Source organism: Uloborus diversus, chromosome 10 (genome assembly GCF_026930045.1).
Source record: "Uloborus diversus isolate 005 chromosome 10, Udiv.v.3.1, whole genome shotgun sequence".
Taxonomy (NCBI): Eukaryota; Metazoa; Arthropoda; class Arachnida; order Araneae; family Uloboridae; genus Uloborus; species Uloborus diversus.
Window position 1 is genome coordinate 85,607,955 of NC_072740.1, and position 22,613 is coordinate 85,630,567.

Below are 22,613 nucleotides of genomic sequence, written 5' to 3' on the forward strand. Positions count from 1 at the left end.
TTTTTTTTACCGAATGCTAAATTTTGGGATGTTTTTTTTACAAGATTTGACATTTATTGTTACTGATTGGAAAAGTTTAAAAGAAAACTGGAAATATTTTGCGTTCTTCCTCCTTCCGATTTCTATGTATTTATTTGTAGCTTTTAACTTCCAAAACATTTCCTTCGTGATGTTGAAGAATAAAAAAATATTAATTTGCACTCTATAACGATTTTCATAATTTAATTGTATATCACTGCTTTAAGGCTATGAATACATTTCCTCGTCAGCGTACAAAATACGAAAAATATGTTAATACTTCACGATTTATTTTTGCACCAAATAAACAATCAATCTAATTCTAGAGCGACTTCAAAATCAATCATGACATTCCCTTGAATAATTTTGCGTTTAGAATCCACTATTTTAATCTTCCTATACGGAAGTCCCCTTCCCCATCATGAATTATTCATAAAAGCACATTTCCAACAGCCAGGCGAAAAAAAAAAAAAAAAAAGTCACCCCAATGAATTTATTCAAAAATGCTTTTCCCCGAAAAATAAATTGAGCGAGCAGACAAACTTCCATCAAACAGGCAACTGATAGTCACAAGAACAGTTTTTGGTTTTGCTGTTCGCGGTCCTTTTCGAGGTGGTCACTTTTAACTACGGCTATCCAACCACCTGATGTCGAGAAACTAAAATAAAGGTAAAAATCGATCGCGGGGCTCTTATATACTAACACACACGCAGCACTTTGGAAAAGCTTTGACCGCACTTCAGCGGTAACACCACTTAGTTCCGCGTAGTAGAATTTCTTCACGAGAGTATACGGACTATACAAAACAAGTTTGAATTTGGATGTTTAAGATTTTATGACGTTGATGGGATTTTATTTTAAGCAAAGCAAAGTTTGTGTTCTTCATAAATGATTATTTTGTGAATACTTATAGTGTCATCGAAACTAACGTGATTGACATCTAAAACTAAATTGATACTTTTTTTTTTCGCTCAAGGATAACATTGTTTTGTATATTTTTTACAATGGGGTGCTCGAACACTAAAGCATTTCCCGCCGGAGAAGCAACAATGGATGGAAATAATTCAATAACAAATGCAATGAATGCGCTAAATTCAATTGATCCCTCTCAAATGATGGCTGATGGTACAGATATGTTAATGAATCAAGCGCAAGAATTTATAGAGCCAATTGCAGAGGAAGGAGAGAAACTAATTAACCAAGCGCAAGAAGCTATTGGTAAGTAATAGTTATTAATCCATAAACGGAAATTCATTTTCGAATTACAATAAATAGTAAACATGTGAATCTGATATAGAAAAATAGTTGTGTGAATAGTCATATATTAATTATGTTCCCTTAATAAGGTGCATTTAACTCAATGTGAAAAAAAAAATCAAAGCAGTACAAGTAAATCTTGCAATATATTTACGGATGTCTATAGTGTCTTAAAATTTTTTTAACGCAGAAAATTACCGTTTGTTCTACCTTCCATTCATGTTTCCAAGCTATGTCTCTACAATATTTTCGTTTGTTACTTATTTATCTTTCTATTTTTGTCTTATTTATATCTTTCTTTCTGTGTCTAATTTATCACTCTTCCTTTCTACATGTTCTCTTGAAAAGTCTTTTACCTTACAAAGTCTTTCCTTTTGTTACTTGTTTATGGCTCTCTAACATCCCGTGCATTTTGTTTAAGCTACAAACACTTTATTTTGTATAATTTTTTTTTCAGATGCATATACTTTTTCGAAAGTAAAACTATTTTTTTTAAACAGGAAATTATATTTAATAAAGTTTTGTGTATATACACAAGAAACAGTATGAAAAGCATGCGCAAACACTTATCCTGCTATTCTTTCCATATATTTTGAAAACGAGACATTGAAAACGAGACAGTACATATTGCTTTGGAATGCGTATTTAATACAAATTAAGTTCTTATTTAGTGTATCTTTTGATGAAAGGGAAGAAAATGTGTGAATGTAGTCATTTTTTTCTAAATGTGAGAGATGGTAAAAAAAGGGTAAGATTAAACACAACTTCATGATTTTTATTTTATTTTTTGACTCCATAATAATTTTATTATACTTGTAGATCAATTATGCAAGAAAAAACGTGTTTCCCGTACATGAGGCGTATTTTGTAATTAATAACTGGCTTGATTTACAAAAACAAAAAAGAAAGAAACAAAACATGGAAATTGTTTCAACAACTTAATTTTTATGAGAAAAATTGTACTTTTATCTATTTTTCAAGATGATCACCACCAGACTTAACGCACATATGTCGTACAGCCAGATTTCATAGTAGTAGTCTAGCGCCTAATGTACTATTGTCACAAGAAAATTTCAAAATCATCATTTTTGCCAGGCCTTCATGCTTGAGGAAGTGAAGGAACAAGTGGTAGTCACTGAGTGCCAAATCAGGGGTATGCGGAGGGTGATGGTCTGGATCTCAGCCCTGACTTCATGATTGTTTTTAAATGCTCCAACTTGAGTTCCTTCCGTTCTTTTTTCTTCGTGATCGCTAGTGTGCTCGTGAAGTTTCTCAACTTTCACGTCTTTGGATGTAGAAAACAAAAAAATAATACGTATTTCACCATCGGTGTTGTTTTTATGAGGCAAAAACGTTTTAATTGCGCATTAATAATCGTAAACACTAATGAATGTTTCCATACTGATGTCTGTGACCGACTAAAAGTAAGTATTCGTCATGCGTGCGCGAAACGGCAACAGCACCGCTATAGACGGCATATTTAAAAGGGTACTTATTTATAAAAAAATCGCATACAACTACCTTTGCATGAGTATGTTACCACTAGTGCTAACTGTTCCTACTCCCACCACGTTATCATGAGCAATATCTGTTGGGAATATGGTTACGTGGTTTTATTCACATAAGCGAACAATCTCTTCAATGGCATTGCAGAACAACTTCATTGCACTTTGACAGGAGCTAATTTGTTAACCATAGGAGCATATTAAGCTAGCTTGCAGTTTTCCAAATACTCCTTATGACAATAAAATCCTTAATCACTGCTCAAGTGTAAGGAATTATTGTCTAACCTAGTCCATTGAATACCTATAAAAAAAAAAAAAAAAACTACTGCAGAGAACTAGAATTTTTATAGTTTTATTTCGCGTCCTAAATCTAGTTTACAATAAGTTGCATTAGTAAGTTTTTTATCCTACCATCATAAAAAAGATAGGCGAATCTCAAAAGGTTAAAATGTCAAGAGGTGAAAAAGATAGCTTCCAGGCAGAGTAATGGCCAGGCCCGTCATTTCTATTTTTTCAAGGGGAGGGGACAAAGGATGTGATCTCAATGCAAATTATCTCAAAAAACAACAAAACCACGCCCACTTGCATGTCAATATATAAATTTCTCAAAGCCAAAGAGAATAGGGGGGGGGGACACAACAGGGCAATCACGGCCATTTCCGACTTGGGTTTCATCGCTACTCCTCCACCGTTGACGAGTGAAGAGTGGTGCCCCTACAATCCCCATACTAACTGTTCTTAACCAATACGACTCTAGTAGCCGTGGATTCAAATATAAGATCTGGTCCGGTGGCGCTCATGGCCCACATACTTTACCTTCCCAAAGCCACTGAACAGATACAGGTCTGATCAAACATCCGTAAGGGGTAAAAGGAGAGGATTTAGCGTTAGCCAGGCCGCACCACGAGGAATGTTTCAAAAGAAGCTTAAGCTGTAATCCTTTTTCGTACTCAATTCAATCCCAGAATGTACCAGCACCTTTTTCATAGACATTTTCAAGAATGCCACCATTAAACTAGTAGAAAACATTATGTCAGAGCACAAGGTACGAGCCACTTTTCGAGTTGAAAAAGTTGTTCTTTTGGCACTTTAATAAACTCCATTCACCCAGTGCGGAGCTAAATGGCACCAAAATCATGTTTCTAAGCCTCCATTGCACCCTAAGTCTCCAAAAAATACCACCTGTTCACCGTAGGGCCGCCCCAAAAGGCAAGAGTTTATCACTGTAGGGCTCCAAACGGCACCAGTTTGTCACCTTCTATTTTAACAGTGTATCGTTCAGTGTCTGCTAATTTTCAACGAATGAATAAAGGATCCGACTGTATATAATGATAAAGGATTGGGGCCCTAACTAGGGTAACTGCTTATCACATCATGCATAACATGAAATAAATTAAGATGCAGAGCACATTAAATTCTTCGAAAATATACAGTGCTTATAATTTTAAACATGCGTGTAAATTAGCAGAGAAAATTTTTTTGTTTTACGTACTTTTATTTTAAATGTCAATCAGTCTAACTGGATAGGTCTCCAAGAAACATTTCGTTATATAATTCATTGGGATTCACTCAGATTGATAATTTACATTCAAAAAAGAATAAGTAAAGGATGAGAAAGTTTAGGATGAAATTCAGAATGCTACTGATCTAAATTTTCAAAATTGTTTCCAATAAATTCACTTGCATGCGCTGTAGAAACGGTCATATAAGCATTATAAAAGTATTAGTAATCAATGTTTTACTATGAGATTTATAGGGCATGTGTTAGGCTGCTCTTTCACAAGATTTCAGACTAATTTTAAACAATATTGTTTTGACCAATTTAATTTTGAAAACAAAATCGGTTGTTTTTCCCATTAAATTGTATCATAAAATTTTGCATTTTATGACACTTGTGTTGTTTTTGAATCAATACTTTACTTCAAAAGCTATCTAATGTAAGAAAAAATTGAACAAATAAATGCTCTGTCTTTTAAACATCATTATGAAACATGATTATGAAATGCCCCTCCCCCCTTCCTCTTCATCATCTGCCTTAAAGCTCCTTTTTGTTTTTATGTTATTAATGTTATTTCTATTTATTTTTTGATTGACAGAAATAAAGAAATATAGGCCAAGGTCACCGTCAATGAACCAGTTCCATGACTGGACCGCGAAGATATTTCTCGCACCAGAGTTTGTGCAGACTCGTAATCAGTTTTAATACCTTCCTTTGTCTGGAAACAATCTTCTGCAGAGTCGTCAAGTAGCTAAAATTATTTAATCTTATTGTTAATCGGTCAGAAAAGATTTCTACCATTGTCTTACTAATTATTGAGATTTTCATTTAGTTATAACATGCTTTGAACATCACTGTTCAATTAAACGTGAACATTGACTTAACAGAATGCCTTTTCAAGTACAATTTCCCATGCTTCATGTTTCATCATGATTCATCACGGCAGCAACACCAATAAGAATATTCAAAATGACGCAGTTGCTATCATTGGACCACTAGGTGTTCCCTCGAATAAACCACATAAAGTGGTTCATTCATGGAAAATCTCAAATATTGCTGTAACTTTAGCTCAATTACCTTTGAAAATTGCTCAATTGTTTTAAAATAAATATGAAAATGCAAACAATAATCTCAGTAAGTCATGAAAATTCTTATACTTAATTATAATTTCAAGAAATTGTTTTAAATAAAATTGATTAAAAATTTAAATTATAACATTACAGTTTCAAATACTTTGGCTATTCCAGAAAAAAATTCCAAAGTTAGTGAAATATGGCCAGTGGACAAGTAAGAGCATGTAACGTGCTACAGTAGCTTATCGAAATGGTGGCATGGGCCTTGGCGAAGTCTGCCTACAATATCGAGTAATGAAACCAACTTTAAGCAGTCGCATGGAAAATAAAACCGGTTTGTTGTTGCCTTAGTCACTTATTAAAAATTTAGGAGATAAGCCCTCCGAAATAAGAATATGATTAGTGAACCATATTTTGAAACTAGAATATAAGTTTTTGAAATTATATCCGAAAAGTTGGGGGAATTGGCCTTTTAAGAGGCTAAGAAAAATAACATGTCCCACAGATTTAATTAAGACAAAAAGTCTGCTAGTACTATATTCTCTGGTAGTTTGAGTCTTTTGGTTTCAGTAATAAAATGGTCAAAAATGTTCTCTGACATTAAGAGAGCAAGCTCAATCTTGCTTCGAATGTAAATTTTCAAAATCGATTTAAAAAAATTCTCAACAGTTCAAAAGAGGCTGAAAAGATGTTAGCTAAGACCAGTGTTGCACAGGTTGGGAAAATATCAAGTGCCGAACCAGATGTGATGACAACAGCTGTGTGTTGTGTGAGTGCTGGGTTTTTTTTTCTGTTCCTTTTATCCAAAAATAAAACATTTTAGAAAAAACATCTATTTCTCTCTCACTTATTGTTATTTGTAGTGTTTATTGATCACCTGTTACAAATATTTGTAAGTTACGCATTGATTTTTTAATTTAAGAATGTGATCCATCGATGGAAACACGATGGTCCATCCATAGCGATCGGTAGCCATGAATGAACCACATGCCAGAATATTTTTTTTAATTTTCATTCTTTATTGTGTATATTTATCATGAATGTGAATATTATTTTTAAAAGAGAAATATACTGAGAAATTTTTCCTATAATTAACGTGAAATTAGAGTTTTATTTCCTTTCTAAAAAAAATCGAAAACTCTTATGTGGTTCATTGACGGCAACCTCTCTTTAACCCTCTCCAACAAGAAAGAAAGAGCTTCCTAATGCTTTAAAGAAAATCAGAATTATTTAGTTTATAGTATTGTTCCCTCACCCCAGCTTTTGATGACACATTTTATCATTTAGAGTTATTTTGTTCCCTTTATCTTTACTTATGATTACATCATACATTTTACAACTTACTCTTTAAATTATTAATTTTGAGCTCAACAAAAAACTGATAATTATTAAATATCATTTAAAATGTAAAACATTCATGTACATACTTTATAATTATTCTTTTTTTATAAACTGATAGTTGAAATAATGTTATTATTATTTTTTTTTATTTTTCTCTATTTTAAATATACATGCATATGTACACAATGACGCTTTTTTCTTTTCGTGTACCGATACTTTTCTCCTTTAGCATACTGCTTTTAGATAACCTTATAGTAATTTTCATAAAGAATAAAAGTCTTGGATTAAATTTCTACTAATAAAAAATAAAAAAAAAAATTTACGTAAAAGTGCTTCTAAATTAGCCTGTTGACCACAGGCTACCCCATATTTTTCAATTTTCATGAGTTTTAAATGTTTAATAATTTTGTAATTTTATTAACAATAACATGAAAATTGGCTAAAAGAAATTGGATGAAAATTTGAAATTACTTAGGGAAAGTTAGTAAAGTGAAAAAAAATCGGTTTTTAGAAATAAACTATTAACTATTTCTAAAGTTGCAATGATGGAAGAAAAAAATACATAGAGAATCTGGTCGAATTAAACATAATCATTATGATCATTAATCGGCTTTGCTTATCGGTGCATCCTTTGCACTTTGTCCATAAGGTATATAAATATGGTTTTAAAAAATTGGAAAGTTTTGTTTGGCAACCATAGAATTTTATACTGTATACCTGTATCTGAATGTAAACCATCATTAATTCAAAAACCTCATTAGCCCGAACGGTGTCTTGTGTCTTTTAAAACAGAATCTCATTTAGGTGTTAGAAGCTTATTTTATTTCAGAATATTGTTTAGGCTTTTAAAGTTAGTTGGTGCGCTCTTTGTTTGCTGCAGATTTTGTAGTTTATTTGCAGATCTTGACCGATACTCTCTCAGAGTTTTAACTGGAATTTTTATCATTTATTTCCCATGTTAACTGGTATGCCTCCGAAGTCGAAAAGTAAACTAATTTGTTTACTTCAGACGTTAACCGTGTTTATTCATTCTTTGTTTCTTCCAGATTTCCTCTCATAGTTAATTTGTAGTAAGATGATGCGCTCTTAAAATTTTAATTGGTACACTTTTAAAGTTGGCTGGTACGTTATTGAATTGCATGAGTTAGTATTCTACTGGCAAGAAAAGTTATACTAAACTTTTTAAATTCTGCATAGATTCTAAGTTACTATGCTCGTTGGACTCCACGTCAGTTCACCACAACATTAATTTCACAGGATACCAATTCTTCGGGAGTTACTTCAACGTGCACTCAATTAATTGATGCATAAGTTAGATGGAAATATTGAAAATTAGTGAGGATTTTTGAAAATTAAGACATTATTTAAAAGTTTCATGCTAGTTACATGTTAAACCAGTGCTTAATTTCAGGCAAAAAAAGTGCAGAAGCATACAGAAGGAGTCTTCAGAACATATTTTAATGCTGAAATAACCGGAATTCTGTCAAAAATGTAAAAATTCACGCGAAATTTAAAAGAAGTGCTGGTGCCGAGTTCCTGTGAGCTCCCATAAAAATTAAGCACTGGTTATAACCTCTTTGCATATTTTTTTGTTGGAAAAAATAGAAAACACTGTGTTGAGTGCATTACGATGAATGTTCCGAGCATATACAGTGGTATCCCGTTGCAACGAACTTCTAGGGACCGCAAATTTTGTTCGTTGTAATGGGAATTTCGCTGTAATGGAATTCAATCTATGTAATGGCAATTAAAATAGAATTGTATATTTATTACGTTGAAACGGATGTTTCGTTGCATTGGTATTTGCTGTAACGGGATTTCATTGTATTGTTTGCGTCAATCACATTGTATTTTCTGACTAATGTGAAATATATTGAGCAAATTTATTGTGTATAATTACAGAGCATAATATAGTGGAAAAATAGACATTTATAGTTATTTTGCAAAAGTGTACATATTTGAGTCCAGAGTTTCAGCGATCTCCTGAAAGCCATTATTGAGTCCCTCTTTTGTCCGAAGTTTCGGATTAATCAAAAATGATTGGGTCCCAATCACTTGGGTTAATCGATGTTTTACTCTAATTAAAAATCATTAGAAATTACATTGTGGTAGATACAAAATTCCTTATTTCAAGATAACAAATATAAGCGCATTATATTACTAAGAAATAATAGTCAAATCTTGATTATAAGTCGGATATATTAATATTATAACTATGTCAGGCTAAACTTTGACCTGAATTGAAACATTTAAGGCTCATTCATTTCTGTAGAATTACATAAACGCAGATATAACAATGAGTTACATCAAAACCTTTATAACAATGAAACTAACTTCGGCTTCTAGGGCTGGAGAAGAGTATTGGAATATCGCGTGATAAAATGTGAAAATAAAAAGGGCATTGTCCGAATCTATTCCGGATTCTTCTTTTTGTCGTTAAAAGAACTTATACCATAAAATTCCGGATAGTTTGTCTGAATTTTTTACGAGTTTTTGATACTTAAACGCATCTGAGGAAGGAAACGGTTTTCTTTTTCAGTCTTTTTTATCTAGAGAAATATGAAATGATTTGTTGGAGAAATTGAAATATATTTTTGTTTGCTATGAGAATATAGATAATGTTTGCACTTGTTTTTCTTTTTTTAATTAGAGTCAGTTAGGGTAACTCAGAATCATGCCGCTTAGCTTTGTGCAGCTTCAACATTTTTAGTACATTTGGTTGAAAGAAAAGAAAAGAAAAGAAAAAATTAATTTGAATTTTGAGATTTTGAATTCAAATTATGTTTTTCGCAATCACCTATTGCGATAGGACCCTACTCGTTGGGTTTCTTGCTTCTACTAATGGCTTTTTTGCAACCATAACTTGAATTCACGACGTCAAAATTCAAATGAATGCCACGGGCTCGATGCTGGATGTTGTGAGCTGGATACTATTTTCGCGTTAAAAAATTGTGCAAAGTCGAGAGGATCGTTTATAAATAATTATAACAGATAAAAAATTATCAGATAAATAATTATATCAATCATATCTTTGTTCATCAGAATTTTTTGCCAATATTGTAAACAGCAAACTGTATCATTAAATAATTCTGCAGCTACTACTAGGAAGTTATTTTTGAAGTTGTTGAAAATGCTTCTGTTGTATTGCAATATTCTATGCAATATTATTGATAAAAGAAATCATGTGAGGCAGTTAGAGGCAAAGAGATGTAAGTGGCAAAATTAAAAATGTTGAGATAACCAGTACAAAGGCGGATCCAGAAATTTTTGTAAGGGGGGTCAAGTTGCAATGGACAACGTGTTAGCCCTCGTTTAATCAGGGCTGCCAGTTCCTTTCAAGGGTGATGTCACACCCCCTCATATGCTAAAGAGTACCTCCCCCCCTCCGCCACTAAATTTTTTAACCGTTTAACCGCCGAACTATTGACGGATGATCAAATTTGAGTAATTTTTTGAAATTATGTCTATTTATGTCTAGTAAATACAGAAATAAAATAAAATTTCCAGAAAAAATTTTTTACTATGATTTTCAGTGTGTTCCATTTTTGGAACATTGGCGTTTTGCATGAAGTTTTTTTTTTCAGAGAATTTTTTTAAACTAAGAGGTTTTGAATGCGGTTTTTATCTTAGCATACTTTATTGCGGAAAAAATAATATTTTAAATTGCATTTGTGTACATATCAGAATTCAGAAAATCCAATACTGAAATATCTAATGCCCATCATATGAAAGGAAGCGTTGCTGGTGAAGTCGTTTGTCGCAATGGAAACATTTCTTAGTCGTATTTTTTTGCACACCGCGCAACGTCCTTGGGATGCAGATATAATATAATGTCCGTCATTCTTGATTGTTTATGTAAATGACAACGAGGCCCTGGAGGACTTTCCACTCGTACTTTTCTTCTTAGGAGGTGAGTTGTTATTTCTCTTCGGAACTCTAAATGCTTCATCTTGACTTTGTGTAAATCACAATGAAGTAACCAACTAGCTACAACTGAAATATTCAGCGCATTACTAAAAAGATTCCACCACCATTTTTTACTCCTCAAATGAGGTCTGTAGCTCCCTAAAAGTTTATCCAAGACGTCCACATCCCCCATTCCTTCATTGTATCTCTTGATAAGATGAGGTTGTGGCACATCTATCTTGCATTTCTGCGCATTTGAGTAACATTTTACAGATGCAAGTGGCTCATGTGTATAACAATTAGATGCTACTGTAACCACTGCATTATCTTTCCAGCTGCACATGTACACTGATCCATCAGATCGATAGTCAAAATTTCCGCGATCTTCTTTAGAAAGGGCTTTTTTGGATTTCCGTGGACAATGGACAGTTCGGTTTTCACGAATTGTTCCTGTTGCTCGTACACTTTTTTTTTGATAGCTGAGAAATTAAGTCATATGATGTAAAAAAGTTATCAAAGTATACTTCATGCTTAGACGTGTCAGTCAAAACTGATAATAGATCATTTACAACTCTGGATCCTCATTGCACATCAGGGGATCCTTCTTTTTTGCCTGAATAAATCTCCATGGAATATGGGTATCCACTTGAAGAGCACAGCATCCAAATTTTGAAGCCGAATCTTATTGGTTTTCATCTAATAAACATTTTACATGAATGCCGACCGTAGTAGGGAACCATAGATTCATCTATGCTTAATTTTTCATGAAATACACCAAATTGTTCAGGGTTTTTACACAATTCTTCGTAAATAAGGAAAACTTTACTTAGTTTGTCATTTTGTTTTAATTCATGGTTGTCCATCAAATGAAAGTTGTTTTTTATTTTTCGAAAACGATTTTGAGGCATAACTGTTAGTACAATTGGCACAGATGTATCTTCTGCACTGCTCGAATACATATCTTCAGAAGGAACAGAATGGTACCCACTCAATAGCAACAAACCAAAAAATTGTAGGATTTCATCTCTGTCAACATCTATTCTTCCTCAGTGATATTGCCTAGTTCCTCAGGGGGTAATTGGCATATATCTACATCTGACAAATCCGAATCTGACAATGTCTCTAAATAAGCCACAGCTTGTTCTACAGTAAGAAATCTTGTAGACATTTTTTAACATTTATGAACCGTTGGTATACGTCAAACAGAATTTCGTTTCGCACGAAAACAAAGCTAGCGAATTATTGAACTGCATTTAAAATATGAAGAATAAAACTCTCACTAATATTATTTTTTATTATTACGTGACAATGCAGCTGTCCGAGCAGGTGTGGATTCGGAGCCATATAGTCCGTCAAACAGAAGACTGTTATTATTTTCTTTGCTAACGAAACGTCATATCCTTTCAAAATATAAACTTACTTGGTTTTGCCAACATCTACATCAGAGTACATTTAAAATGAGGAAAAAAAAAGAAACATATATTACGAAAAATGAAATTTCCCCTTAGAAGTCGAACGATTTACTTCTAGGAAATTTGACTCCCTAAAAGCGCCAATGTTCCAAAATTGGAACATGCTATTTTGAAGGGGTACACCTTTCGGAAATATCATTGTACATTTCTACAAGCATTTTAAAATCATACATTGAAGTATTTTTCACAACTATAATAAATATCATCACATTTTCTGAAAAAACCAATTTTTGGTAAATTTTATAAGAAAAAGTTGCAAAAAGCTAAAAAAATACTCATCTTTGAAAAATCGCAATAAATAATTGAAAACATATAAACAATCAAGCAGGAAATCAAAAAATACTTTGAAATAAGACTAAACTGTGTTAAAAAAAACTTGTTTATTTTAACGTTATTTCTTGGGAAAATTTTCACTTAAATATGATGTTCCATTTTTGGAACATTGGCGGGTAAACGGTTAATGGTGCAACTTGCGCCATGTGAATCATGTTTCCTCATATTTTCATAAAAACACATCTCTTAAAGGAAGACAGGCTCGTCACGTTAACCTATAATAGTTAACCTAGTCACGTTAACCTGACTATACAACTTATATAGTAGGGAACAACACACACAAGACACACACACCATGATGTTAAAGGGGAACAGTGCTTTTAAGAAACATTAAGCTCATTGTTGCTCATTTATCGATGATTGTTTTTTTCGAAATGAAAAAAAAATTGAAAAGTGCAACAGTTCAGTAAACGTAACCAGTCAATCCTTTGAATTATGGCGTGCTGAGAAGAAATGCTTTACAGAATCATGGGGAAAAAAAGGTGAACATTGATTTCAAGTTTAATTTTTTCGGATTTGAAAAATTGAAGTTTAATAATAATCATAATAAAATTCTTGTCACAGGGGGGCGGGGCTCAGCTAACCCTTTGACCCTCCCCTGAATCCACCTTTGAACCAGTACAAATGGTAGGTGAATCTCCCCTCTGTCTTGGGGCAAGAGATAGTACTAGTAGCCTTGATAGGTGCTGTTTTACAGCATGATTTAGAAAAACTTTTCAATAAAAGCTTACCTAGGACCTTATCCGTAAACGCGTTTAACTCAAAACTTTAAAAAACCCACTTACATCCCTTGCTTCTCACTGCCTCATGTGATGCTGTGAAGTACGAAAGGGGGAGTCTTTAAATATTTCGTCGGCTCAAAGCAACAGAAAGATCTCTTACTATAATTCCTGGAATTAGATGTCTTTTATTGTTGCTCTGAGGCGACGAATTAGAAATCATTTATTTTGCATCGCATTTCTTTCGTGGCTCAATATAACCGGAAAGGCAGGATGGCTTTAAACCAAGCGAAAAATTCATTATAAATGGATTTAATAATTATTAGTTTTTTTACTTTAGATATTTGTACAATAGCTTTGAGGGTGTTGCTTCTGTTTTACATCAAAAAATTGCTCAATTCATTTGCACAAATGAGACATTTTTACACATATGAAACTTTATTCCAAGAACTTTGTCTGGAACTTTATTCCAGGTATTTTAAACTTTGGCCATTAATTTTTATATATTCGAGTCATTATATGCACTATTGCATGAAGTATCAGCTTTCTATCTTGTATTTAAAAAAAAATGATTTATACTTCACTGTAAAAAAAAGTGCAATGTTACACGAGTTCTGGATTGTGTAGTATCATTGTATTTAAAACTCAAATAGTGGGAGGAACCTTGCACTATGGTTTCAATAGAATTCAAAGCGCCTGCGTAAAGGTCAGAATTGGCGCAGGACAGGTAAACTCGTATTAGCGGAACGAAAACCGGCTTTTGTGGCCGAGCGAGAAAAGCTCATGCTTTGCGACTTATCGGCAAGACTCGCGTTGTATGTTCGGATACCAATCAGGATATTTCCTCTCTTACTGCAATAAAAATGTTTTGTTTGTACGTTAAAATAAATAAATAATTAGTGTATATTGGTTGGGTGAAAAAGCATGAACTTGATGAATATTGATTAAACGAATAATAAGAAGCAAAAGAGCTGTAAAGAGGATTATTCTAGGATTTTCTTAAATACTGTTACAACGAAATTTCAAGCATTGTAATCTACTAATTTATTTTTGTACTTTCAATTTAAAACGCATAGAAAGAAATTATTACTTGATCATTTAATATATATCTGGATAATTTAAATTATCGAATAGTTAACTTGAAATATAAGTCTACTTACCATTAAAAATGAGTACCAGTACAAGAAAGTCAGATGAAAGCTAAATTTTTGCTAATTTGAAACCTTTCAAGCAATTTCTCTGTAAGCATACAGAAAATTCTGGTGCAATATTACGCAGAAAGGAGTGAGTCGTTACGCTATAGTTAAATTACCATGGTGTAACCTTCTACAAGCGATATGTAACTTTACACCAGTTATGTCAGTTAAGTTGCACCAGAGCAGTCGAGGCGCTAAGCTGCCATCGATTTTAAGAAGTAAGGTTACACAAAATGATTTTCAGTGTTGTTGCTGGCGTAATCGTACGGTCTCACAGACAACACGTACAAATCATCATTTTTGAAGCAATTTTTTTTTTTGGTAGCGGTAATTTTTTACACTATGATACATAATGGTTCCTTGTATTCGAGTACACTATATGACTAAAAGTACTGAGACACTTTCAAAAATTCACATTTTTAAGGATTTCTCAAGAAATAAGAGGCCAATTGCTTTGTAACTTTTGTCACATGAAATGTATGCTCCAGATGCCATTTTCCAATAAAAGTTTTGTCACCCTTGCGTTTCGGGGGTCAAGAACAAATTGAGGAAACCAAAACTGTTTTTTGATCATCATTCATCGTAAATAGCTGAGAATAAGCTGTAAATTTCAAAACATGGTTAGCTCACTATGTACAATTATTCCACATACTTTCGAGAAAGTATCACTGCTATTCACGAAGATATAGGCATGTCTATCAAAACAAATAATTTTATTTGAAAGTTTTAGGATCATAACACGCAGTTTTCCATCAAAGCTTACCAAACTTTCAGAAAACTTGACAGCATACAAGACAAGTATAATACTAAAATTTTAAGTTAAAATGTTGAAAATTTGCTAAAATATGGACATTTAATTAACTTTTCACTACGCATGCGCGAAAGATAGCAATTTATAGCTTCTATTATCTAAAAACCAATTAAATTCCTCAACTCATGATAAAACTCCCGTTCAATATTTTAAAAATTCAGAAAGTTATCAGCGATCCAATGAGCCCAATTTTAATAAGTCTTGGATAGGCGACGTACCGTAAGGGATCGTTCACAAATAATTTGTTCTTATCAGGAATCACACTGAATGATTGCTAGAAAATGTTACAAACTTGAGAACAGCCTTGTTTGCGATTACTCGCTTTATGAGTTACAAATAAATGAGATATCAGAACGATGCCTAACCTGCTCCTGGTAAAATCAAACAGATATACATGGGCGTCGACAAAATCATACACTGGGATGCATCCACTTATAAGCATTTTTTCTGTTTATTTTTCGTGGAAAAAAACCTAGCTTTCTTTATTTTTTCATTTATACATATTTTATTTTTGTTTGTTTATTTATTTATTTCATATTTTTTTGTAATTTTGAAATTCGTCCCTATTATTTAATATAAATTTAATTTCACTTATTTATAGTTGGAAATAATTTTTAAAAAATTAACAAGTAATAATAAAAATTATTAAATTAGTAATTCTTTTTAAAAAATTACTTAATTTCATTTATACAAGCCAGGGAGTGAAAGTGTTAGGGTAGTTAATATTTTTCGTGATGAATTTTGTAGTTTTCTAAAAGTATTTTGTAGTTTGTCCATGATTAATATATGTTATTTTATTTCAACAAGCCAAGGGGTGTGTGAATGCAACCCTTACCGACACTCGTTAAAATAAACATGCAATTAATAATTTTCGTGATGTGTTTTGTAATTCTTAAAGTATTTTGTAACTTGTCCTTATTTAATTAACAAAACTTTATTTTTAAAAGCCATGGAGTGAAAGTGAACCTTTGAACACCCAGCTTGCGTGTGTGTGTGTGTGTATATATATATATATATATATATATATATATATATATATACACCCAAACCTGTCTTTGTGCGGTCTTTTTTTGTCTTTTTTTTGTGTGTGGTATATGAAAATAATTCATAAAACGAGTGCGAGTTAGTATCTTCAAGTGACGACAGGGGCAACCCGATGAGAAGTCACTGTGACCTCCCAAAAATTTTCTTTTCGGGAAATTTTTCAGGAGTCGGTAAAATTATCATTACTCGGTTTATTTTGATTTTGTCTAACTATAACACTATGGGTTATTTTTTAGGTCAGATTATTTTTATGCGGTCCCTATCCACCGCGTGAAAATATTTTTTAACTGTGTTGCGAAAACAACTTTTTATAGCTACTCGTGAAGTTTCGAATAATTTTTTTTATGCGATATTTTTTAATGCGGTCCCTATCCGCCGCATAAAAACAGGTTTGAGTGTACTATGTTGTCTCAAGTAAACATAGCCTTATCAAGTTGTGAACCTTGATGTTTGCATTTTGTAAAATAATTTTTGATTTAGTCATAATATTTTATAGTATTTTGACTTTTTAAGATAACTTGATGTATGTTATATATATAGATAGATAGATATAGATATTAGGGTGGACGTAAAAAACAAAAAAAAAATTGAAATCGGATAATATCTTCCAATCTCGCAACGAGCTTAAAAATTCGGAAAAATGGAAAATTTTATGTTTTTTTATGGATTTTTTAAAAATTTTGTTTCAATGTTTTTTTTTTAATGTTCTACGACGGAAAAGTTGTGATTGGTGAAGCCTTGAGAAATTAAAAAGAATTATTTAAATCGAAGAATACCTTCTAATTCAGGAACAAGCCTAAAAAATCGAAAAATTGAGATTTTCAGCTTTTTTTTTTTTTTTTTGTGATTAAAAAAAAAAGTCTTTTTTTTTCGTTTTTTCCAGCAATATAGGGAAAATCCTTTCAAAGAGCACTATACTGAACATAAAAATTCATTTATTTCTCGAGTTAGAAGGTATCTTCTAACCATGGAGAAGTCCCATTTTCTACTAATTGGCAGCCATTTTCAGGTAATATAAGATTATGAAATGTTTAGCAAAATTTCTACCATTCAGTACACAAATCTTACTGTTTTAAGTGTTACTTGATGAACCTAATTTATAATCAGATTTTTTGAAAACTCGGGCATAATTTGATCAGGATTTCAATGTTGCTCTTATGTAGCGATCTCTTGATTTTAATTCGCAAACATTAAACGAAGCCTCCGTCACCAGCTTCACGCATCTTTTGATGGTTTGCATAGAGGCAGACAAATAATTTTACATCCAAACCTAGTGTAGTGCCTGTCTTAGTAAAATATTTACTGTTTTCGTTAGTAACTTATCGAAGTTTAAGTGGCAGAGATAACTTTGTCGTGCTCTAAGCAATAATCTTGGTGTAATCAGTGGCTTCAAAATTTAGGGATGGAATAACAAAGTTTCTGATGTTTTTGCCTTTAGAAACAGGCACTCTGGGTTTTGAAACCTTTTAAAAACTCCAGTTCTCATACGTGCTTCCTTTCATCAAAAACCATGGCTATCAATAAATTTTCGGAATGCTCAGAATGAGATTCTATCAACCACAGGGTAAAACAACTTGTTTCAGGTTCTCAGGCAAGTATCCACAGGTTTAAATTGTTTTATAAACGTGAATGGGACCGTTCGTGAAGTTTTTGCAGTTCATTATTTCAAACTAGACTTACATGTAGCATTTCAAGATAAAAGTAACAATGTGTTTTAATGCATCTGATGGTATTGTTACATTTACGTTAGATCTATTTGCACAAGTGAGCAATCTGGAATGTGAGAGTGGGACGGGGTTTAAGATTTGACCAATCGTTTGGACATTTGCAAATCTTTATTGGTTGAGATACATCCAAAAGATACCTTTGATCCTTACTCAAGCATTTTCTGTTTACTTCTATAGTTGTACCTTGTACAGTCAATTACTTGAAAATCTAATACCGGCAATTTTTCACAACCTCTGAGACGTTTTTCTATTGGTCCAGAAAATAAACTGGAACCGATTGTTTCACCATTCAAATGCAGAAAGTGTGACGAAAAGACAATTTGATGAAATGGAATAAACAAATAGTTATTGCAATGGTCGTCCGACATAAATATCGAATTGACGAATCGCGCCACTTTTCACCTGGAATAAATTTTAGTACCATCATAACCTATGATGTCTAAGTAGTCTAGTGAAATTCGTGTTCATTTGGATATGAAACACTGCTATTCGCTATGTATTTGACTGATCCGGAGTTTGGAGAGGACACGTGGTTTCGCTTAAAGTTTGCGAATTAAAATCAAGAGAGAGCAACATTGAAATCCAGATCACTCATGTCGGAGTTTTCAAGAGATCTGATTAATTAGATTCAACAAATCACACTTAAAGCAGTAAGACTTGAGTTCTGGATGGTAGAAATTTTGATAAATATTTTATAATCTTTTATTATCTTAAAATGGCTAATTACTGTGAAGAATGGGACTTGAATTAATGTTTATGTGGAATATAGTGCTTTTTCAAAGGATTTTCCCTATATTAGTGGGGGGGGGGGGGGGGAAAAGACCTTTTTTTTTTTTAATCTCAAAAAAAAAAAAAAAAAAAAGCTGAAATTCTCAGTTTTTTTGAAGTTTTTAGGCTTGTTCCTGAATAAGAACGTATTATTCGATTTCAACATTTCTTTTTAATTTCTCAAGGCGTCACCAATCACAACTTTTCCGTCTTAGAACATTAAAAAATATATTGACGCAAAATTTTTAAAAAATCCGTAAAAACATAAAATTTTCCATTTTTCCGAATTTTCAGGCTCTTTGCGCGATCGGAATATATTATCCGATTTCAGTTTTTTTTTTTTTTTTTTTTTTTTTAAGTCTTTACCAATCGCAACTTTTCCGCACTATAGCGACTCGCAAAAAACGATTTGGTTTTTTCACGCTCCACCCTAATAGATATATATATATATATATATAACCTGAAAAAAGTTTGTAACCCCTTTAGTAATACCGTAAAATCCAACTGCGAACTCGTATTAAAAGAAATAAAACTCCAGCTGAAAATACAAAATATACAAGAAGACTGCTTTATAAAAGTGTAGCTAAAGACAAAAGTAAATTTAGAAGTGTAAAATAATGGAAATGTTTTGTTTTCACAAATAACAGCTGCAGTGACAAAGATAACATATATTCACGACAATTCAATCACATGCGATAGTGGGAGTTATCAAAAAGAACGTATGGCTGTACAAATAAAATCTTCGCTAGAAATATCGCTAACGATAATGTTTCGTATTTTAACGACTTTAAAAGAAAAATGCACAACGTTCTTGAGGGAAAAAAATCTTGTTAAACCGTGTGTGCGCATTTCTAATGTTTTTTATACTACTAATGTGTTTTTAATGTCACTCATTTTAAATAACTGTAAACAAATTTATTCAACATCATTTACTAAAAATTCGCAATAAAAAGTGCATATACGCGTATAGTAGCTGAGTTGGAATCCTTTTTATATATAAGTGCAAGAGAATAAAGATAAGCTCTGAAACAAGTGTGTTTACAATTTTCAAGGCATATTTATCACAGATAATGCAAGAAAAATTTGTGCGAATATTTTGGGGTAACATTTAAATTTAATTAAACACGTCAAGATAAAGAAGGAATGAAGAAAAATCGTAAATAAATGAGTGTGAAGTCAGTTGTTGAAGTGTAGTCATTTAGGGTAAGTTTTAGCCATGCGGTTTAACTTTGTGCCATTCCAAATTCTTCAGTTAAAGAGAAACGAGCTGATGTGTGCATCACATGACTTCCTTTTACTCCAATTTAATGTCATTTCCCCATTATTCGCTATTTTAATGTGATTCAATATTTATTCTCTAAATATCACCAACAATGGCCAAATTGAAACCAAAAAAAAAAAAAAAAACTCCGCCAAATTTGTCGCCAAGTTGGCGACAAAACTTGGCGACCAAAAGACTGGCGATATATCGCCAAGTGTCCGACAAATTATAACGCCACTTGAGTTTACATCGAAATTAACAATGATTTCCCCCCAAAAAGGTGCAAAAGACCCCCTTAGGAACATCCGAAAGCAACCAAAAGGGGAGGTGCACAACTAGACCCCACTACGAGTCTATGTACCAAATTTCAACTTTCTAGGACATACCATTTTTGAGTTATGCGAGATACATACGCACATACGCACATACATACAGACGTCACGAGAAAAGTCGTTGTAATTACCTCGGTGATGGTCAAAATGGATATTTCGCGTGTCTATACATTCTTAGGCACTTTTCCGCATGTGGTCGAATCGAAAAAAAAACTCAACATTCATTTGGGGGTAAGCAAAATGGAAATTAAGGGCGATTTTTGAGTGAAAATTTTTTCGCGAATACAATACTTCCTTTTTTGTAAAAGGTAGTAAAAAAAGGAAAGTCCACTAATGCAATGTTATAAAATATAAGTTTTCAAATCCTTATTTTAGAAAAAATGTTTTCAATATTACTCTCAGCTAATTGTATCACTCAATAATTCGGAAGTTGCTGTTCGGTAGCTATTTTTTGAGTTGTCGAAATCGTTCTTTCTGTATTGTAATGTCATAAATAATATGAATATTGTGATGTTCAGAAGTAAAAACGAGAAGTTTTAAAATATTTTGAGACATTTAATTTTTCTGGTTTAAAGTTGCCCAACGATTTCTAAAATATTTTATTTTGCATCCAATTTCCGACGTGTTTTTAAAGTTACTGTAAATGACAGGAGAGTTTAGAACCAGAATAATAATTCAACTTAAATGGATTGCATAATTTTTATTTATTAATTTTGAATAACCTTACATTTCTTTAGGATTGCCTACAACTTCAATAAACCTAATTAAACATGTGAGGGGCAATTTAAAACAGCAAGTTACCTGGAGTTAACAGATTACCTGGTAACCTGGAATGACTGCAACTTATTGGTCATGTTGACACAGAATTAGCTTAAAATTTGCTACTCATTTTAACACATAATTTAGTGACTAAATTAGCTTAGTTAACACTGATTTATACAGAATTTATTGAAAACGTTTTCATTTAAAATGCGAATGAATTGGGCTAGGATTATTCAGTAGTCGGATCTTTCCCCTTTCAATTCAAAGGTAAAATCTAGTTCAGTCAAAATTTGCTGTATAATTTTAAAGAACTCCATTCACATGCATACAAATATATATGAGAAAGAAAAATGAAATGACCTTTAAAATGTGAGTTCTGAAACAAGCAAAAATAGTGTAGATCAGGGGTTCTCAAACTTTTTCAACTCGTGGCACTTTTTGAAGAATTAGAATTTTTTCATGGCACTCTAGTCCATCTCTATTATTTGAGGTAAGTGTATAAGGGTTCCAAATAAGGCTAATATCAATCTAGCTTTTTCCTATTCATCAAATGACCTATAAGAACTAAGAAAAAAATATATGTGAAAAACTAAGTCTCAATTATGTTTTCCGTAGTTTTAGCAATGAAAAGCAGTATTGGGAACATGGGCCCTAATAAGGAAAACTCTGAGCAAAGATTACTTCGCGTAGAGTTAAATTCGAAAACCCCAAGTACTATCAAACTAAAACATACTGAAAGAGTCTTTAATATTAATATATATTAAAGAAAATTTGATAACTTGGCATGGTTTTATTGGACTAAATGACCTTATTTGAGAAACTTACCTAACATACATATTGATAGCACTTCGCGGCACCCGTTGCCTCTTCCTACGGCACCCCAGGGTGCCGCAGCACCCAGTTTGAGAACTCCTGGAGTAGATGAAGAATTTTAAAATTGAAAAGTTGATTAAAAATGAATTATAACTACACCTGGTAAAATTCTGCTTAGAATGCTTTTGCATTTCAGTTTTTCTATGCGAACTGAAATTACGTTTCTGAAAGTTTGTTTTAACTTTGTAACTCAGCTATTTAGATGCATCGTTTTTTTTTTTCATTTCATCCATTGTTTTTTTTTTTTTTTTCGTTTACTTTTTTTATTCATTTTTTGTTCTGTGATTTGAGAAGGACTTCCCACCATTTTTGTCTTGTTCACTTATAGATCCAAACCGATTTCCTTTCGGACTAATTTCACTCCCGGATGAGCTTATCTAGTCTTAACATGCTTTCACAGCATATTTTAACTTTTTGTATTTACTGGTGTCTAATCATTTGAAGCTAAATAAATCTGTACCTCAGATTCAGACTAACGTAAGGGAGGGTAGCCCAAAGTAGGTAGGTTAACGAAAAGCGATCGAAAATGATGGTTTGGGCTTTTTATCCTAACAATTTTGGTTTCATTTCCTAGAAGGGATAGTGAACTTTAAAATAAAAAGTGATTCTTGGATTATTTTAAACCCAATATTTATTTATTATCAAACATTACAAACACTTGAAAAACCCGCTTTGCCCTACCAGGTGGCTTAAAGCGGGTAAAACGGGTAAGATCAA

General features: G+C 32.5%; 1 protein-coding gene across 1 annotated transcript in view; it reads left to right on the top strand.

The window, feature by feature from the left end:
- The first annotated feature begins 1,067 nt into the window (after positions 1-1,067).
- LOC129231082 (uncharacterized) overlaps positions 1,068-22,613 on the top strand; it is a 58,791-nt gene continuing 37,245 nt past the window's right edge. The window contains exon 1 of the mRNA XM_054865328.1: positions 1,068-1,236. Coding sequence (XP_054721303.1) covers positions 1,068-1,236 — 169 coding nt within the window. The remainder of the gene's footprint in view (positions 1,237-22,613) is intronic.